The 20,484-nt window shown below is 41.4% G+C and overlaps 1 protein-coding gene across 4 annotated transcripts in view; it reads left to right on the top strand.

The window, feature by feature from the left end:
- The window catches only part of LOC126419120 (microspherule protein 1), a 139,417-nt gene that overhangs the window by 13,683 nt on the left and 105,250 nt on the right, over positions 1-20,484 (top strand). For 3 of the 4 annotated variants that reach the window (XM_050086219.1, XM_050086221.1, XM_050086220.1), the window contains exon 4: positions 4,571-4,639. The exons of the other annotated variant lie outside the window; for it this stretch is intronic. In XM_050086219.1, coding sequence (XP_049942176.1) covers positions 4,571-4,639 — 69 coding nt within the window. The remainder of the gene's footprint in view (positions 1-4,570; positions 4,640-20,484) is intronic. 4 annotated transcript variants of the gene reach the window in all.

Raw genomic sequence — 20,484 nt, forward strand, 5'->3', positions numbered from 1 at the left:
AACATAATATAACCTTCTGTTATACATCATTACAAAGAGTATTTAAAAAGGTTTTTTTTCACTCAAAAACAAGTTCAGAGATGTTCAATACGCCCCCCTCCAGACACACGAGCAATATCAACGCGATACTCCAACTCGTTCCACTCTCTCTGTAGCATATCAGGCATAACAGTTTGGATAGCTGCTATTATTTCTCGTTTCAAATCATCAATGGTGGCTGGGAGAGGTGGCCGAAACACCATATCCTTAACATACCCCCATAAGAAAAAATCGCAGGGGGTAAGATCAGGGCTTCTTGGAGGCCAGTGATGAAGTGCTCTGTCACGGGCTGCCTGGCGGCCGATCCATCGCCTCGGGTAGTTGACGTTCAGGTAGTTACGGACAGATTAAGTGCCAATGTGGTGGCGCTCCATCCTGCTGAAATATGAATTGTTGTGCTTCTTGTTCGAGCTGAGGGAACAGCCAATTCTCTAACATCTCCAGATACTGTAGTCCAGTTACAGTAGCACCTTTGAAGAAAAAGGGACCAAAAACTTTATTAGCTGAAATGGCGAACAAATGTACAACTAAATGAAACTTTATAGCTCCCTTAATTCGCCGACAGATAGTGCTTAGCTCTGCCTTTTGTCGTTGCAGAGTTTTAAATTCCTAAAGTTGTGGTATTCTTTTTGAATCACCCTGTATAAGTGAAGAGTTTATTTGAAGAACAACCTTTGGCAGTTCTTCTTCTTCTTCTTCTTCTTCTTTTTTTTTTTTTTTTTTTTCACGTTCTGGTAGCCTTGTCAGAAAACCATTATTTTTCATTTGCTCAAATACAGCTGAAACAATGCTTACCTATGAAATAGTAGCTCAAAAGTAGGGTGGATTTAGAAAACCAGCCATTGTGCAGAAAAGTTTATCACAAAAACATCTGTCATCTCACAGCACTTACTTTTGTTATAAGATGCAACTTCAGTGTTTATTGTCATCTTCCTAGTAATTATTTATTGTGTATTGTACAGCAATTTGTTGGCTACATGAAGTCTGTGTTTCGGATGTGGCGTTGAATTCCATTGATGATGATCAGTGGTTAAAAGCTCAGGAAGTCAATGAAAAAAGAATGTGACCAGGATGAAATCAGATGCCCAAGATCTATAGTATCTTTTTCATTTTTGATGAGTGAGTCCTTGCACTTTGACACACTGAATGTCTCAAGAGAGGTAGAAGAGGGACCAATATTGGAAATTGTTGCATTCAACAGCAATAGTGGAGAACTTTTATATGTGGTGTTCTGTTCACTTTCAATATAATTTGCCACTCTTCTGTCAAATGTTAGTGTACTTTGAGGGTAATAATGCATAATTAGAGAAACTGTGTAGTTTTTTCATATTCGAAAGTTGATTTTATGAAGAGAGTGAGGAGGAGGGAAATGACCCTCATCAATGAAACTTGTTTTTAGACAAGTGCTTGTTGTTGGACAGCTATCTTACACAAATATCATTGGAATGTTTAAAGTAGCAACCTAAAAATATAACTGAAAAGATTATGTCAAACATTGAAAAACGCTCGACCAGAGAGACGCATTAAAGCTTCATCATAGTGGAGAGGGTCATTTGGATAATAGTGATGTGTCACATCAGCTGCTTTAAGAGTGTTGAAATAACATTAAAACACAGACAAAATTTGAGTAGACTGTATGTGTAATTGATGTTACAGTATATGTTGTAACAATGAAATAACAGAAATTTCAAGGAGAGGAGACAGAGTGCATGACCAGTGTAAGTGGACTTAACGTGTTTGTAGTCTAAGTAGCACCAGACATTCATAGTCTAAAACTGAAGAAAAAAAAAAAAAAATGTTTGGATAACCTAACTACATTCAACAGTAACAAACCCAACACCATAAGTTCTCAGATTCACTAATATGCATATTTATTTTCCTTCAGCACATGTTGAGTGATGGCTAGTCGAACAATTTATCGAAAACAATATCATTAACCAATCAAGTACACTATCCTTATATCTTGATGTCAGAAACAAACATCACACACATTGGCAGCTCATATAACTAGTTCTTTACTGTTGTCTTTACTGAATTTCCATAGTTAATGACAGTGAGCATTCAAAATGTAGTTCATCACAATTGACAACATATTTGTAGTTTATGCACAGACAGTATGTATCACAAATAAATCATACAAATTATTCCAAGGTACTGTTGCATAGATTCCCGAGTCAGTACTATTTACCTACATACACGTTACTCGTATTAATATGGCCTGCCGACTGTAATACAATACAGTACATAATGAATATAATAGAGGGAAACATTCCATGTGGGAAAAATGTATCTAAAAACAAAGGTGATGTGATTTACCAAACAAAAGCGCTGGCAGGTTGGTAGACACACAAACAAACACACAAAATTCTAGTTTTCGCAACCAACGGTTGCTTCATCAGGAAAGAGGGAAGGAGAGGGAAAGACGAAAGGATGTGGGTTTTAAGGGAGAGGGTAAGGAGTCATTCCAATCCCGGGAGCGGAAAGACTTACCCAAGGGGGAAAAAAGGACAGGTATACACTCGTGCACACACACACATATCCATCCGTACATACACAGACACAAGCACACATTTGTAAAGGCAAAGAGTTTGGGCAGAGATGTCAGTCGAGGCGGAAGTACAGAGGCAAAGATGTTGTTGAAAGACAGGTGAGGTATGAGCGGCGGCAACTTGAAATTAGTGGAGGTTGAGGCCTGGCGGATAACGAGAAGAGAGGATATACTGAAGGGCAAGTTCCCATCTCCGGAGTTCTGACAGGTTGGTGTTAGTGGAAAGTATCCAGATAACCTGGAGGGTGTAACACTGTGCCAAGATGTGCTGGCCGTGCACCAAGGCATGTTTAGCCATAGAGTGATCCTCATTACCAACAAACACTGTCTGCCTGTGTCCATTCATGTGAATGGACAGTTTGTTGCTGGTCATTCCCACATAGAAAGCTTCACAGTGTAGGCAGGTCAGTTGGTAAATCACGTGGGTGCTTTCACACGCACGAACTTTAATTGAAATGTAGAAAGTGCTTACTAGGCACTGACTCACTTATAATACTGTGTCTACGTGATGTCATTGTGGAAAACAACTTACCGATTTTAGCCTATTCTTTTCTGGGTGCAAAGTTGCAGAAATAAATGTCTGAATTGCTACAAGGTGTTCCACAATGATTGCCACACCCAGACTGAGTATTTTTGGGAGGGATGATAATATTCATAGACTGGCATACTGATTCTTTCGTGATCTCAGTACATACGTATTAGTTTATATGGCTGCAGGCTGGAAATTTAATGATGTCATGACCTATAAGTTCCAACAACAATTTACTTTAACAAAAGGATACCTGATTAGAAAAACGTAAAAGTTCATTGTACTGTTTGGCTAGCACGCTGTACATCTCTGTGGTGGATTACCTGTTTACATGTAAAGTTGCCATGTTCAAAATTTGCTAATTTGTGTAAATTCTTTATTAGAGGCTTAATTGAATAATGTAGAGTATTATATGGTTCAGAAAAATTAGGGCAACGAAAGTGCAGTGTCAAATATTGCAACATAACAGCTCAAATGTCAAAAGTATTTTTGGGTGAAGTCAGTCTGTAATTACTAATATGTTTAAAGTTCATTAGCTTTTGGTAAACAGAAACAGGCTATTAAAAAGAATCAAATCAGGGTTATCTAACGAGTAGTGTCAATCCTCTCAAACTTACTGATGAGGTCACTCCAATACTGAACATTGTAACAATTCAGTTAACAATTTCTCTTCATTAACGTTGTTCCAAAGGTAACTAAATATCACCAGTATAACCAACTGACAGTAAATTACTACATGAACAATAAAATTATTTAAAACATTGTATGAACATTATTTTTGTGTTTTTGAGTACACACTGCCTACTCACTAGTGTGCATAAATAGTTTCAAGCAAGACAAGGAAAAAAATAGTAATTTAAGAGGAGTAGACTAACAGCAGGTGGATTAACTTCATGTTGTTATGTTTCACCAGTACTTACCTTTAAGGAGGTGAAATTCCAGTACTGTTAATACACATATTTAAGCAGAAAAACCATCTGTTGCTTGCTAGAGCTTCTTCTCGTACAAGATGGATTTCTTTTATCCTGGTGTCAACTGATGTGTCCTTCCTCCCCAACCTTTGGAAACCTATCCTCTCTTTCCTCAATGAAGGAATAATGAGTGTTATGAAAACCTACTTACCGTGTAGAGGAGATGGAGTCACAGACAGACATAACAAAAAGACTGCTATGCATTTGAGCTTTTGATCAAAAGACCTTCTTCTAAAGTAGAAAAAACACACTCGTTCACACAAGCACAGCTGTCACACATATGAGGATTATCTCTGGCTGCTGATATTGAATTTTACTGTCAGCATCAGAAAGCACTGAGTAAATGTATTCAGAAGTGAGTGTTAACATTCCCAGGTCTTCAAACAGGCTTCTTCAAGATATACCACTGTCTGCTTTAGATAGTATTCTTTCTGCTTCCTTCTGCTGACATATACTTATTACTGTCTTTTGACTGATTTACAGACTACTGCGTGAAGGATGTAGAAATAGGCACCCCTGGCATACAGAAGCAACTGAAAGAGTTTAAAACAAGTAAGTCACTGGTCCAGATGGAATCCCAATTCAGTTTTATAGATAGTATGCTGTGGCATTGACCTCTTACTAAGCTTACATTTATCGCAAATCTCTCACCTTGCACAAAGCCCCTAGTACTGGAAAAAATTGCAGATGGCTTCTATATGTAAGAAAGAACAGGCCAACATAGTTGCACACCAGTATTCTTAACATCAGTCTACTGCAGAATACTTGAACACATATTGAGTTTGAATACAGTGAATTTTCATGAGACAGAAAAGCTTCTGTCCACAAATTGGCACAGATTTTGAAAGCATCACTCGTGCATAACTCTATTTGCCCTTTTCTCACACGATACCCTACAAACTGTGGATGGAGGACAATAGCCTCAACCCATATTCCTAGATTTCTGAGGAGCATTTGACACAGTGCCCCACTGCGGACTGTTGATGAAGGTCCGAGCATACAGAATAGGTTCCCAGATATACGAGTGGCTCGAAGACTTTAAGTGTGGTATTGTTTGTAAAAAGTGAAACACTCAGAGGAAGTGGTCCGCAGCACGCCACAATTAGAGGATGTGTAGAACAGCAGAACTATAATAAGTTGACAGAGAGATGGTGTGGAAGACGGCCCAGCTGTCCCCTCTTTTGTGTGACTGGACGGGGCAATGCCAAGCGATACTCAATTGGTACGGAGCCGTCATATGAAGTGGAGACGTTAGCAAAGTGCTACTACGTTTGACTGACATCACAGGGTCAAATAGAAGCACGCGAGTGTGTTCAAACGGGGCAGAATGATCGGTCTGCGGGAAGCGAGTCTGTCATTATGTGACATTGCAGTTTGTACAGGTTGTGCTGCTTCAACAGTAAGATATACGTGGAAGCGTTAACAGGCTATTGGGCCACAGCATTAGGTGACCACCATCTTGTGCACTAGGCTGTAATGGACAGAACAGCTTCGTCCACAGTGTCGGTGCAATGGTGGAGCATGGCAACAGGTGTGGCCATGTCTGTGTTAATATTCGGAGGCAGTCTTCTGCATGCTGGACTGGTGGCATGCATGCAATTGCATTGCCTATAACACTTGATCTTACTTCCTATGTTTGAGAGTAATCTGAACAATTACCACTACATCAGGGAGGTCTTACAGCCTGAGCCACTGCCCTCCTGCAGGCCGTTCCACATACCATATTTCACCAGTACGATGTCCAGCCACATGTGGAGAAGAATGTGCAAGCCACTGCTTCCCTGGCCAACTCATTCGCCTGACATGTCACCCCTCGAACATGTCAGATATGTTCGGTTGGCAGCGTGTTCGTTCAGGTCCTCCCGCAGACACAGTTGATGCTTTTTGGATGCGCCTACAAACCACATGGCAGAGTATTGTCCAACAGCAGATTCAGGTCCTATTTGCTTCCATGCCACAACATCTAGCAGCCATAATTGAAGCATTTGGTGGTGTTGTGTACAGGCCTGATAATTTGTATAGTGTCATGACCCTAATCGGTGGAATAAATTTCATTGTGATCACATTTCTCGGTTTTGGTGTTTCACTTTTTCAAAACAGAGTGTACGACAACTCAGCCCTTTAGAGTGAGTGTTCATCACAGAAGGATGTCATCAGGAGTGCCCCAGGGAAGTGAGATAGAACCTCTCTTATTCTCTATATATGTAAATGATCTGACTGACAGTGAACTGCTGTTTGCTGATGCTGTGGTGTACGGTAAGGTGTCATTGAGTGACTATAGGAGGATACAAGGTGACTGGAACAGAATTTCTAGTTGATGTGATGAATGGCAGGTTACTCTAAATATAGAACAATGTATGCGGATGAATAGGAAAAACAGTCACCGTAACATTCAAATACAGGGTCATTCCGTGCGAAATCTACAATTGAAAATATGATTTTTCAGTGTGACCCTCTTGAATTTATTTGAAATGAAATATGCATGTATTCATAAATAGTAACACAAAACAACTGTTTCACCTTTTTCTGATGAAAGATTTCTGAGTAATGGTTGCTATAAAAAAAAATAAAATAAAAAATTTTGACTTGTGGAACAACATTAATTAGTTTCTGACTTGCACAACAATATTAATTTGTTCACAACTTTTGTTCTAATTATGGTAGAACAATGAAATTGAGTTCATTTAAAAGCTATTTTAAAGGACTTTCATATGACGTGAGACATAATTAATTGAAAATATACATTTTCTTATAAAAACATCATCATCAAATTTGCTGATTTTTGAAAAACTGTATTTTTAAAATTTAAAAAAAATGTGAAAAATATTGCTTTCCTCTATATTTTCTGAAAGTTTAAACTTCCATTGAGCATGGGATCACTATCAAATGTAATTTTATGTTTAAAATGGTGCTGTAATAAATGTTCAAAAATTAATTTATTTTCAGTATTACACCTACTTCTCATCAGCTGTGTGTTATTGTATAGCTAAATGTGGGGAATAAAATAGCTTATAATATATACTTAAAAAATATTTACCTTATTAGTGTTGAATTAAAAAATACAAGAAGTTGAAGTTGCAAACCTTAAATGGAAAAAAATGAAAAATACATCAAATACCAGAGATAGGCCTAAAATCCGTTAGTTATTAGTTCTTGTTACTTATTCATGTCACCATTTCTGCATGAGATAATGTATATGGTTGCTGCGTAGTAGGTTGATAATTCACAGTGACCTTTACAGATTGCCACTTACAGAAAGAATGTCTGCATGACTGGGGAATGCGAAAGATGTTGATGGTCCATATGCATATAAGAAGCTAACTGAGTTCTCCTGTTTCTAACCCCCCTCCCAAGGCAACCACCAGTGACCGTTATATTCACAAACAATATATCCTTTGATGTCATCAAACAATATTGGATCACTATCAACAGCCATCACCAGTTCAAGTTTGCTTTCATTAGAATCCAAATATACTTTTTTTTGTTATTTTGTTCTTGCTTGGGTGAATAAAAGTATGAAATTTCTGTGTCTGTACAATTGTGCAGCATTTCTCGAACCTCTCTGTAAGTTTAAATTCTTCATTTACATGGCATTTTATAGCAGCATACTTGAATTTGATCCCATGTACATTATCATTGGCAATCTCATAAAGTTGTTCAGGTGTCATGATTATGTGTGGGCGTTGGAGACTTGCTTGGGTAGCCAATCACTCAACTGTTCAACCAACACAATTGCCATATCCTTTACAATGAGAGGTGGCTAAAAAAGGCCACTGGGCTTCAGTATGGAAATAATCTTTGTGACAGCACTGTTCGATGAAGTTATTTTTGTTTTTTTACTGAGCTGCCAATCCATCAGAGAAGCAATATATTTTGCTTGGTTTATCAAATTTCCTGGTCAGAAGGTACAGACACTTAGCAACAGTATCATGTGTGAGGCAATCTGGTGTGATGACAAGACCTGTGTGCTGAAGTTTGTCACCATCATTGTAATAAGCTATGAAGGGATGGATTGTTGCTTGTGTGTTGGTCCAATGATATGCTTGATCTTCATTGTGTACAAAACAGGTGTAATGCTTAGCAAAATTATAAATCACCAGGGACTTGCCCCCTCTAAGCTCATTTGTCAATCATCTTTGGAAGCTTGATTATTAATTGACCACAAAGGAGTGTTGAATTTGTTTGTGTGTGTGTGTGGGGGGAGGGGGGGGGGGGTGCGAGAGAGAGACAGACAGAGAGAGAGAGAATAAATAAAGGATTTTTGTGACAGTGTGACAGTTCCTAGAGATGTATGGTTAGCAGAGACCCATTGTTTGCAAGTTACTGGTCTTGGACAGAATTGACATTCACCATAGTGGCAACAAGCTAATGATGCAATGCAGTCTCTGTAGGTTTTTATTGGAGCATTATCATTCATTGTCAGCTGTGGAATGTTACACCCAGTCAGCATAAGTTTGAAGTTTTGGTATGAGTAGCACACATGCACTATATATACCACTGCTTCCAGCTAAAATACAACTTTTGAGACATAGCTCGTCAAATGTTGAAGATCCAGTGTGGGGCCATAGATAGTTGTCTTTGAAGTGTCATAAATTTCTTTCAAATTAGTTGAAACTAATCGTTTTGGCACATGGATTTTATCTCCATCAACTCTTATTAGTCCAAAATATTCTTTTTCCAGACATTGACTTGCTTATCTCATTAGAACAATAAAAGCATTTTTTTTACAAAATCAGCAGTCTCTGATTCAGAGTCTTGCCAGGTTTTAAATTGGAAGAAGACAAAATATCCTTGACTTTCACCAGTTCTTTAAATTTTCTAGTTATGTAGTGTGTTATGTTACATTCCTCGTGAAGCTCCTTAACACTCCAGCTTTTAGCAAAAATGATGTGAATTTCCATTTATTTACTTAGAGATGTGCAAGTATTAAATTTCTTTTTGTGTTGAATAATTATCTCTGATTCTGAATGATAATATCTATCTTATTCATGAGAAGGAAGCAACAATATTTTTGTGTGGATTGCTGAAATTATGTATGTTAGTTCATTTTTAGGATATGTTGACTCACATAACTTTTTTTTTTCTTAACTGGAAATTCACCAACAGGCTGCAAAGAAGCGTTCAAAGTTTTTAGGGCTGCAGAACTTACAGCAATGTCTTCTTCATCACTACTACTTAACATATTTTTGCTGTTTTGTTAGACCTCAGAATGCAGTAGATAGTTTTCTGTACTAGACATATGTAGAAACTTCCATGTAATTTTTTTCTGGCACTTGTCACATGTTTTATGATTTAATGTTAGTGCAGTAATGTTGTACAAACACAATATAAGAATTCCCATCAATCAAACCTTATTCCATTCCACATGAAGGGTTATAAACACAAAATCAAATAGGGGTAATGCAGGAGTAGGTTTAATAATGAATAGGAAAATAGGAATGCGGGTAAGCTACTACAAACAGCATAGTGAACGCATTATTGTGGCCAAGATAGATACGAAGCCCACACCTACTACAGTAGTACAAGTTTATATGCCAACTAGCTCTGCAGATGACGAAGAAATTGAAGAAATGTATGATGAAATAAAAGAAATTATTCAGATTGTGAAGGGAGACGAAAATTTAATAGTCATGGGTGACTGGAATTCGAGTGTAGGAAAAGGGAGAGAAGGAAACATAGTAGGTGAATATGGATTGGGGGACAGAAATGAAAGAGGAAGCCGCCTGGTAGAATTTTGCACAGAGCACAACATAATCATAACTAACAATTGGTTTAAGAATCATGAAAGAAGGTTGTATACATGGAAGAACCCTGGAGATACTAAAAGGTATCAGATAGATTATATAATGGTAAGACAGAGATTTAGGAACCAGGTTTTAAATTGTAAGACATTTCCAGGGGCAGAAGTGGACTCTGACCACAATCTATTGGTTATGACCTGTAGATTAAAACTGAAGAAACTGCAAAAAGGTGGGAATTTAAGGAGATGGGACCTGGATAAACTAAAAGAACCAGAGGTTGTACAGAGATTCAGGAAGAGCAAAAGGGAGCAATTGACAGGAATGGGGGAAATAAATACAATAGAAGAAGAATGGGTAGCTTTGAGGGATGAAGTAGTGAAGGCAGCAGAGGATCAAGTAGGTAAAAAGACGAGGGCTAGTAGAAATCCTTGGGTAACAGAAGAAATATTGAATTTAATTGATGAAAGGAGAAAATATAAAAATGCAGTAAGTGAAACAGGCAAAAAGGAATACAAACGTCTCAAAAATGAGATCGACAGGAAGTGCAAAATGGCTAAGCAGGGATGGCTAGAGGACAAATGTAAGGATGTAGAGGCCTATCTCACTAGGGGTAAGATAGATACCGCCTACAGGAAAATTAAAGAGACCTTTGGAGATAAGAGAACGACTTGTATGAATATCAAGAGCTCAGATGGAAACCCAGTTCTAAGCAAAGAAGGGAAAGCAGAAAGGTGGAAGGAGTATATAGAGGGTCTATACAAGGGCGATGTACTTGAGGACAATATTATGGAAATGGAAGAGGATGTAGATGAAGATGAAATGGGAGATACGATACTGCGTGAAGAGTTTGACAGAGCACTGAAAGACCTGAGTCGAAACAAGGCCCCCGGAGTAGACAATATTCCATTGGAACTACTGACGGCCGTGGGAGAGCCAGTCCTGACAAAACTCTACCATCTGGTGAGCAAGATGTATGAAACAGGCGAAATACCCTCAGACTTCAAGAAGAATATAATAATTCCAATCCCAAAGAAAGCAGGTGTTGACAGATGTGAAAATTACCGAACTATCAGCTTAATAAGTCACAGCTGCAAAATACTAACACGAATTCTTTACAGACGAATGGAAAAACTAGTAGAAGCCAACCTCGGGGAAGATCAGTTTGGATTCCGTAGAAACACTGGAACACGTGAGGCAATACTGACCTTACGACTTATCTTAAGGAAAGGCAAACCTACGTTTCTAGCATTTGTAGACGTAGAGAAAGCTTTTGACAATGTTGACTGGAATACTCTCTTTCAAATTCTAAAGGTGGCAGGGGTAAAATACAGGGAGCGAAAGGCTATTTACAATTTGTACAGAAACCAGATGGCAGTTATAAGAGTCGAGAGGCATGAAAGGGAAGCAGTGGTTGGGAAGGGAGTAAGACAGGGTTGTAGCCTCTCCCCGATGTTGTTCAATCTGTATATTGAGCAAGCAGTAAAGGAAACAAAAGAAAAATTTGGAGTAGGTATTAAAATTCATGGAGAAGAAATAAAAACTTTGAGGTTCGCCGATGACATTGTAATTCTGTCAGAGACAGCAAAGGACTTGGAAGAGCAGTTGAATGGAATGGACAGTGTCTTGAAAGGAGGATATAAGATGAACATCAACAAAAGCAAAACAAGGATAATGGAATGTAGTCAAATTAAGTCGGGTGATGCTGAGGGAATTAGATTAGGAAATGAGGCACTTAAAGTAGTAAAGGAGTTTTGCTATTTGGGGAGCAAAATAACTGATGATGGTCGAAGTAGAGAGGATATAAAATGTAGGCTGGCAATGGCAAGGAAAGCGTTTCTGAAGAAGAGAAATTTGTTAACATCCAGTATTGATTTAAGTGTCAGGAAGTCATTTCTGAAAGTATTCGTATGGAGTGTAGCCATGTATGGAAGTGAAACATGGACGATAAATAGTTTGGACAAGAAGAGAATAGAAGCTTTCGAAATGTGGTGCTACAGAAGAATGCTGAAGATTAGATGGGTAGATCACATAACTAATGAGGAAGTATTGAATAGGATTGGGGAGAAGAGAAGTTTGTGGCACAACTTGACCAGAAGAAGGGATCGGTTGGTAGGACATGTTCTGAGGCATCAAGGGATCACCAATTTAGTATTGGAGGGCAGCGTGGAGGGTAAAAATCGTAGAGGGAGACCAAGAGATGAATACACTAATCAGATTCAGAAGGATGTAGGTTGCAGTAGGTACTGGGAGATGAAAAAGCTTGCACAGGATAGAGTAGCATGGAGAGCTGCATCAAACCAGTCTCAGGACTGAAGACCACAACAACAACAACATGAAGGGTTACACTGGTACAGTAACTCTTAACCACTAAAGCACAGTCTAACAGGGAGTGTACAAGCATCAGATAAACATTAGTCTTGCTGAGGGCCCGGGGCGCTGGCTTTTATGAGGCTGTTTTGCGCATGGCACAGCACTTGCTGTGCCATCTGTGCAGGTGTGACGTGACCTCTTTAGGCTGGCAGTGGAGTTCTGTGCCTTTTGATTACATGCACTCATTCTATGGGGTTACAACATTCCTTCCATCTTGGGAAAAAGTGTTACAATGTAACGATGTCCGTGTCTTCATCGGACGGGGGCTACTGCTAGAGTGGGTGTCGTGCCGTCACAGGAGAATATGGTCTGAAACGCCATGCGCCTGGACAGGTACATTGCCCACTCCCCACAATAGACCTATACCGGTGATAAAGGAGCCATATCTGTGTTCACATACGGGCAGGCTCTCAGCAAAGGAGGCAGTGGAGAAGACAGCTGTGCTGGGCCTGGCAGCAGGAGCTGTGGAGATGGAAGCAGCCTGGTGCTCACTACTCTGCCTGGTTGCAGTAGCACCCAGAATGAAGATGGTGCAGGAGCTGGAGGGATTGGGGACAGTGCCACAGAAACCCTCACAGGTAGTGGAGGTGGTAGTGGGGACAGGGGCTGTCCAGTGCTTGGGCAGTCACACGTGGGTGGAGCTAGTTGTACTTGCATGACCACAAACCATCAGAGCCATTAGAGGTATGTACAGTGCAGAGTTGGTGGCTCGGCAGTAACGGATGACCAACGGTATCCACTTGTAGTGCTGGCCAAAACCTAGGGCCCAGGTGGCAGAGCTCGGCTGGAATTGCCGTGATGCATGCGCCGGTGGGTAGTGAGGTGCCAGCCGAAGCAGTGTATGGGGCTGGCAGCTGTGCAGCAGCTCTGCCGGGCTACAGTTGTCGATGGGAGTGAACCTGTATGAACTTGAGAACCTAATGATGGGTTCCTTGGGAGAAGATTGTGTGATATATTTTTTCATCTGGGTTTTGAATGCATGGACCAGCCATTGGACTAGGAATGAATGGGAGGGGCCATTAATTCCAGATGCCACTCTTTGTATAAAATACTTCAAAATCTTGAGAGACAAACTGTAGGCCATTGTCAGCCACAAGCATGTATGCAACCCTTCTCAGAGAAAAATCTTTGAGAGAGTCGTGACTCTACTGACCTTGGATGTGTATGGGCAACAAACCACATAAGTAAATTTTGAGAAAGCGTTAACCACTACAAGACAAAAGGAGCTAAGGAATGGACCTCCAAAATCAACATGAATACATTTCCAGGGGACAGGAGGGATGGCCACAAGGAAAGGGAGGCCCATGTTGCCACTTGTTGGGCAAAGGTCTCCTGTCAGGAAGTCACAACACATTTAATATTGTTATTGATATCTGGCCAAAACACGTGGCTGTAGAACAGCAATTTTGTATGAGAAACACCCAACTGTCCAGGTGAAGGAGGCACATGATTTACCACCACAATATGGATGGGATCAGAACCATGGATGCCAACTCTTCAGTAGCCGGCAGTAACACGCCATCAAGAACTGAGAGGTGGTGGTGGAGAGCATAATAATCATGCAAAGGATCCAATGCTCAGCACAGTGATTAGTCCAGCTGGCCGTGATGGACAAATTGAACAACCTGACTTAAGACAGGATTGGTCAAGACAGCTGCCGAAACCCAAGAACTTGTAATGGGAAAACTGATAATGGACTTCAACATGTAAATGGAAACACAATAGTTCCTCCTGGTCAAATGCTGGATCAGGGACAGTCGGCAATCAAGAAAGAAGTTCTGGATTAACATTTTGAGCTGTGGTTCAGAAATAAATCTCATAGTTATATTATGACAACAACAGATCCCAGAGTTGCAGGCAATGGGCCGCTTTGTCTGGTAAAGATGCCAACGGACTGAAAAGAGAAATCAGAAGTTCATGATCAGTAATCAGATGAAACATAGAACTGTACAGGAAAATGTGAAATTGTCTTAGAGCATACATAATAGCATTGGCTTCTTTTTCTATCTGCTAGTAGTTCTATTGTGTCCGATTCAGAGTTCTGTAACCACTGCAATAGGGCGTTCAGAAATGTCCACATATTTGCGTATGAGAACAACCCAGAGCCCATACTGGCAGATGTCTGTGTCCAAAACCAGATGTTGGACTGGTTGGAAGGTAACCAGGCTAGGTGATGAGTGTAATTTTGACTTTAATAGGGTAAAAAGCATGCTCACAGGCAGATGACCGGTGAAAAGGAACATCTTGGTGCAAGAGAACATGAAGTGGCTGGGACATTGTGGCTGCAGCTGGAATAAATTTATAGTAGTATGCAATCTTTTCAAGCAATGCTTGCAACTCTTTGACATTGGTAGGACGCAACAAAGCTGTAATGGCCTCGAGATGATGACATAAAGGTTTGATGTCAGCATGTGAGACTTCAGCACTGGGACACATGATAGATGGCTGAAAAATTATGGTTTGTCCAAGTTACAATTCAAACTGGTAGCCTTTAGCACTGTGAACAACTCACAAAAGTTCGGAAAGTGTTCATCTGTTGAGGAATCTGAGACTACATTATCATCCAGGTAGTTAACACACCCCATCACGGGGGCTGTGAGTTGCTCCAAAAATCATTGGAAAAATGGAGGGACGCTAGCCACACCAAATGGCAGGTGCTGGTATAGTTGTAACACAGAGGGGGTATTCACTGCAAGGATACATTTGGATACCGTGCTAAGAGTTCGTTCTGATGGGGTTAGGGATAGGTGACAGTAACAGAAGGTGAATTTGTAGACTTCTTAAAATTTCCACAGGGCTGAACATTGCCATTAGGTGTGACAACAATTGCTAGTGGAATAGTCTATTCACTAGAGGAAACACATGTGATAACATCCAAAGATGTAAGTCGATCTAGTTTCAATTTGTACAGAAAGCAGATGGCAATTATAAGATTCGAGGGACATGAAAGGGAAGCAGAGGTTGGGAAGAGAGTGAGGCAGGGTTGTAGTCTTTCCCTGATGCTATTCAATCTGTATATTGAGCAAGCAGTAAAGGAAACAAAAGAAAAGTTCGGAGTCGGTATTAAAATCCATGGAGAAGAAATAAAAACTTTGAGGTTCGCCGATGACATTGTAATTCTGTCAGAGACAGCAAAGGACTTGGAAGAGCAGTTGAATGGAATGGACAGTGTCTTGAAAGGAGGGTATAAGATGAACATCAACAAAAGCAAAACAAGGATAATGGAATGTAGTCGAATTAAGTCAGGTGATGCTGAGGGAATTGTGTTAGGAAATGAGACACTTAAAGTAGTAAAGGAGTTGACATTTGGGGAGCAAAATAACTGATGATGGTCGAAGTAGAGAAGATATAAAATGTAGACTGGCAATGGCAAGGAAAGCGTTTCTGAAGAAGAGAAATTTGTTAACATCGAGTATAGATTTAAGTGTCAGGAAATCGTTTCTGAAAGTATTTGTATGGAGTGTAGCCATGTATGAAATGGAAACGTGGACGATAAATAGTTTAGACAAGAAGAGAATAGAAGCTTTCGAAATGTGGTGCTACAGAAGAATGCTGAAGATTGGATGGGTAGATCACATAACTAATGAGGAGGTATTGAATAGAATTGGGGAGAAGGGATCGGTTGGTAGGACATGTTCTCTGAGGCATCAAGGGATTACCAATTTAGTACTGGAGGGCAGTGTGGAGGGTAAAAATCGTAGAGGGAGACCAAGAGATCAATACACTAAGCAGATTCAGAAGGATGTAGGCTTCAGTAGGTACTGGGAGATGAAGAAGCCTGCACAGGATAGAGTAGCATGGAGAGCTGCATCAAACCAGTCTCAGGACTGAAGACAATAGCAACAACAACAAAAACAACAACAGTTTCAATTTGATTTGCTCCTATGAAGTTCTTGGGGTTGGGCAGGCATGAATAAAATGGGGTGTGCCGTTGATTTCATTGAAATCGGTAGGACACCCTAAACTTTCTGAAAACAGGGAGGAATATTGTGTCCAGTTGTTGGTACGTAACTTGATCCAATACCAGCCACACTTTGTCAGAAATAGAGAATCCAAAAATTTTGAAGTCATCTAATCCAAATAAGTTTTCGGTGTTGATATCATCCACTACTAGAAAGATCAATGGCCGAAAAACTGCTTTGTACACTATGGAAGTGGAAAACTGTCCCAGTACAGGTATTTGTTGTAAGTCGCGAACTGACAAGAGACAGGACAACACCATGATCGAAGAGCCACATAGCTTTGAAAAATAGCAGAGTCACTGCTGCACCTGTGTCCATTTGCATTTTTAACATTTTAACCATAACCCATATTTTGATGTAGTTCGTTTGGGGCTACCATTACTTGGAAAACACTGTTTGCATCCATATTAATGTTGGGAAAAGGAGGCTGAAAGTTGCACACAGACACAATATGTTCGTTTCTTTTTTAAAATGGTTGCATGTTTCCCAATGCTGTGGGCACGTGGCCTGCTCATACTGCACAAAACAATGAGGGCACAATAGAAATGGAGTGCATAGTGGCAGTTGTGATGCCTGTAGCTGCTGCTACTGCTGCTGCTGCTGCTGCTGCTGCTGTTGCTGCTGCTGCTGCTTAGCACGACACTGGGCCATCCAGCTTGGAGACTGCTGTTGCGTAGCTATGATGTCTTCTTCACCTAGTGAGCTAACCAGTGGCAGCCGAGGAGGAGAAGTAACAAAGGCACCTACTTCACACCAAGCTTCTGTCTGATTTCCTGCTGCTCTATATATTTCAAAGTACTGGGTAATGTTCAAAACATCTGTGAGAGAGGGATTTTCACATTGTAAAGCACGTTGATGAACTTCCCTATCTGGGGCCAGGTGTATTACACCATCACAAACCACTGAATCAGCATATGAGTCCCTGTGAGCTTCGGTGACACACTTTCAGTGATGGCTAAGCCCATGAAGTTCTGCTGCCGAAGCTCTGGATGATTCCTTCAGCTGCTTTTGACAATGCTTGAACTCAATGCCAGCAGCAGCAGCAGCAGCAGCAACATGAATATGTTTGCAATAAGTAGAGAGCAATTGACACATTTCATCAAAAGAGAGACTGGCAGTTTCCTGAAAAGGAACTAGCTCGCACAAAAGGTGATAAAATGAGGAGAAATCCATGACAGAAAAAAAGCTTTACACATTAGTATCAGTGACTTCAAAGTCTTGAAAATGATGCTCATGGCATTTTTCGTATGCTTGCCAATCTTCTGCAGAGTCATCATATGGAGGAAGCGGTGGGGGGGTGTGTCAGCGGCAGTGAACCCTGGTGCATCGACAGTGCTGCCAAATTGTTTAGTGCCACAGGAGAGAGCCTGCTACTGTTTAATGAGAGCTCACTGCTGTTCAGTGAGAGGTTTAAGGAATTGTTCCACTGACATATTGGCATAGCAAACTGAAAAACAAAGCATGTGGAGTAGAATACCACAATAGTCGCCAAAGATTAGTGATGTTGTATAAACATATTATCGGAATTTCTACCAAGCAAACTTTATTACACTTCCACGTGAAGGGATACACAAAGACACTGGATGAAGTAGGAATCAGAACAATAACTGTCTTAACCATTAGAGCACAGTCTAACAGGTGAGTGTACAGTCATTACATAAACATTAGTCTGGCTGAGGTCCCAGCATGTGGGCTTGTATAGAGTTGTTTTGCATACGGCTCAGTGCATGCTGTGTCAATGCGAGGCAACCTCTTTGGGCTGGCTCTGGGGGTGTGAGCTGTTTGAATACGTGTGCTCACTCTGTAGGGTTACAGCAGTTCAAAAGGGTTTTCTTTCTTTCATCCAGTGGGAAACAGGATGTAAGTTTTTCTGATTGGTTTTTTGAAGTTCAGTACATCAGATTTATTTATTTAATACCTCTCCATTTTGTCACATCATGCAGTAAAATTTAAGGTTGTCTTAATAGTTTGCAAATACAGTATTAACTGGTTGTAGGCAAATAAACTTATACACTTTTGTGGGAACAGTAAAAAATTTCCTTTAAGCGAATTTCAAAACACAACATTTATGAATTAATTAGATTATTTCACTTTATGCACTCTGTCACATCAAAGGAAAATGCACAGGTCACTTTTAACAACAACAGTTGACTACAGCTGACTAAAATACATATATTATAACAATTTTTACACTCGGGAAACGACTTCAAATAGTTCTGTCTGCTTGACAAGTATGTTTCAAATACATTTACATGATCAGTCGTGGTACATAGAAGATTCTTCTGCTTCCTCAAACTACTTTTGTTCTGTGAATTTTTTACGTGTTGTCGTGGTTGTCTTCTTTCACAGAGGCCAGCACAACTTTGAGGTGGAGGTCCGCTGCACAGAGAAAACATTAAGAACAGAAAGTGTGGCCAAACGCAAAGCACCACCAGTGTCACCCCATCCAGTAATGACGCCATATCTTGTGCTATTCAATTAACATGCACTTACAGAGAACCCCACACTCGACACACATGTCCCACCTTCCAAAATAAATTAATTTTCTTTAGCAGTCTGTGATCATCATTGTTATGACATCAAGTTGAACAAATATATTTCAAGGGCGACACAGTACATGTAAGTTACAGATCAAGTAAACAAAGTAAGACGTGTGTACACTTAAACAGTCAAATCCAAACTGAGTCCAAGTCTAGAGGCCGCTGGTTGGCTGGCCGCTTAGGTGGCACTGCTGCTGCATGGCTGGCAGACAGCGCCACATGTAGAGGACGCACGTAACTGCGCGGCGGCACTTTGAAAGATTGGCAAGTCACAACACTTTTCCCCCCTTTGAAGTTTTTGCACATGTCTTGATGGAGGTGGCCTGTAGATTGCTAACGTCCATAGGTGTTGTTTGACTGGCCGTAAAGTCTCAAGGAGGAGGCTTCCCATATGGACGGAAGTGTCCCTGATGATAACAGGTCGAAATGACAGGAGACTTGGGGGTCGCATCTGCTGGGGCCCTATGCACCATTCTGCCCGTTGCGGCAAGTCTGGTTGTTATAACAGGAGACATGGGCGATGTGTCCGCATCCGTAGGAAGAGGAGGCGAGTAGAGTTGTTCCGCCAGATGGTGGTCATCTGGATTCCTGCATGGGCACGTCTCCTGTTGGCGTCAGTTCTTGTGCTGGCACCGAGATGATGGTGAGAGGACAGCGTTGTGAGTAATGAGAGATTCCAGGATCCCCAGCATCGGGTAGAGCCGAAGGTGGTGTAGCGGCATCTGGAACAGGTGTTGCCGGCACACGAGGCCAAAGCTGGTCCGAATGACACACTGCAACACCCATGTCCGTCTGGATTTCATACAGGCGTTGGCCACAGTGTCGTAAGATGTGGCCAGGACTCCATTTTGGCCGCCTGCCATATCCCTGTACCCATACAAGGTCGCCGGCAGTGAACCGGCCAAGGGAAGGCACCTGCGGCCCCGAGGTGGAAGGCCGCAGAGGATGAAGTAGCATGCAGGGCTGTCGGCCATGTAGGAGCTCAGCCGGGCTGTGGTCGCCCATGGGGGTGAAACGGTAAGAAGCCAGAAATTGGAGAAGCGCATCATCTGCAGCAGAAGAAGTCAGGAGTTTCCTCGTCTGAGCCTTAAATGTGCGGACCAGACCTTCAGCCTCACCGTTTGACTGTGGATGGAACGGAGGGGCCGTCACGTGCATGATGCCGTGATGGGCACAAAAATCCGCAAAATCGGAAGAGGCAAATTGCGGACCATTATCAGTAACAAGAGTAGAGGGAAGGCTTTCCAAAGGGAAAATGCGAGCTAGAGCATTTGTGGTTGCCGCGGTGGTAGGCAACGTGCAACGGACAATGAAAGGAAAGTTAGAGTAGGCGTCAATAACGAGAAGCCAATAAGTACCTAAAAAAGGTCCCGCGAAGTCAGCATGAATACGCTCCCAGGGCTTCTCAGGCGAAGGCCACGGTGACAAAGATGACTTCGGGGCGGCGGCCTGTGATGCACAAGGGCCACAGGCAGTGACCATGTGTGCGATTTCAGAGTCGATGCCGGGCCAGTACACATGACGGCGCGCCAGAGATTTTGTGCGAGAGACACCCCAGTGCCCTTGGTGAAGGAGGCGCAATACTGAAGCACGCAAAGACGCAGGTACCACAACACGCAGCGAAGCATTGTCGGTGGAAAGGAGGATAACACCATCCTTAGCCGTGAGGCGGTAATGCAAAGCGTAGTAGTTCCGCAACGGATCAGAAGTCTTAGCGGACGGACGATCTGGCCAACCCTTCTGAATACAGCGTAAAACCCGGGAGAGGGTAGGATCAGAACCCG

This window comes from Schistocerca serialis, chromosome 9 (genome assembly GCF_023864345.2).
Source record: "Schistocerca serialis cubense isolate TAMUIC-IGC-003099 chromosome 9, iqSchSeri2.2, whole genome shotgun sequence".
NCBI lineage: Eukaryota > Metazoa > Arthropoda > Insecta > Orthoptera > Acrididae > Schistocerca > Schistocerca serialis.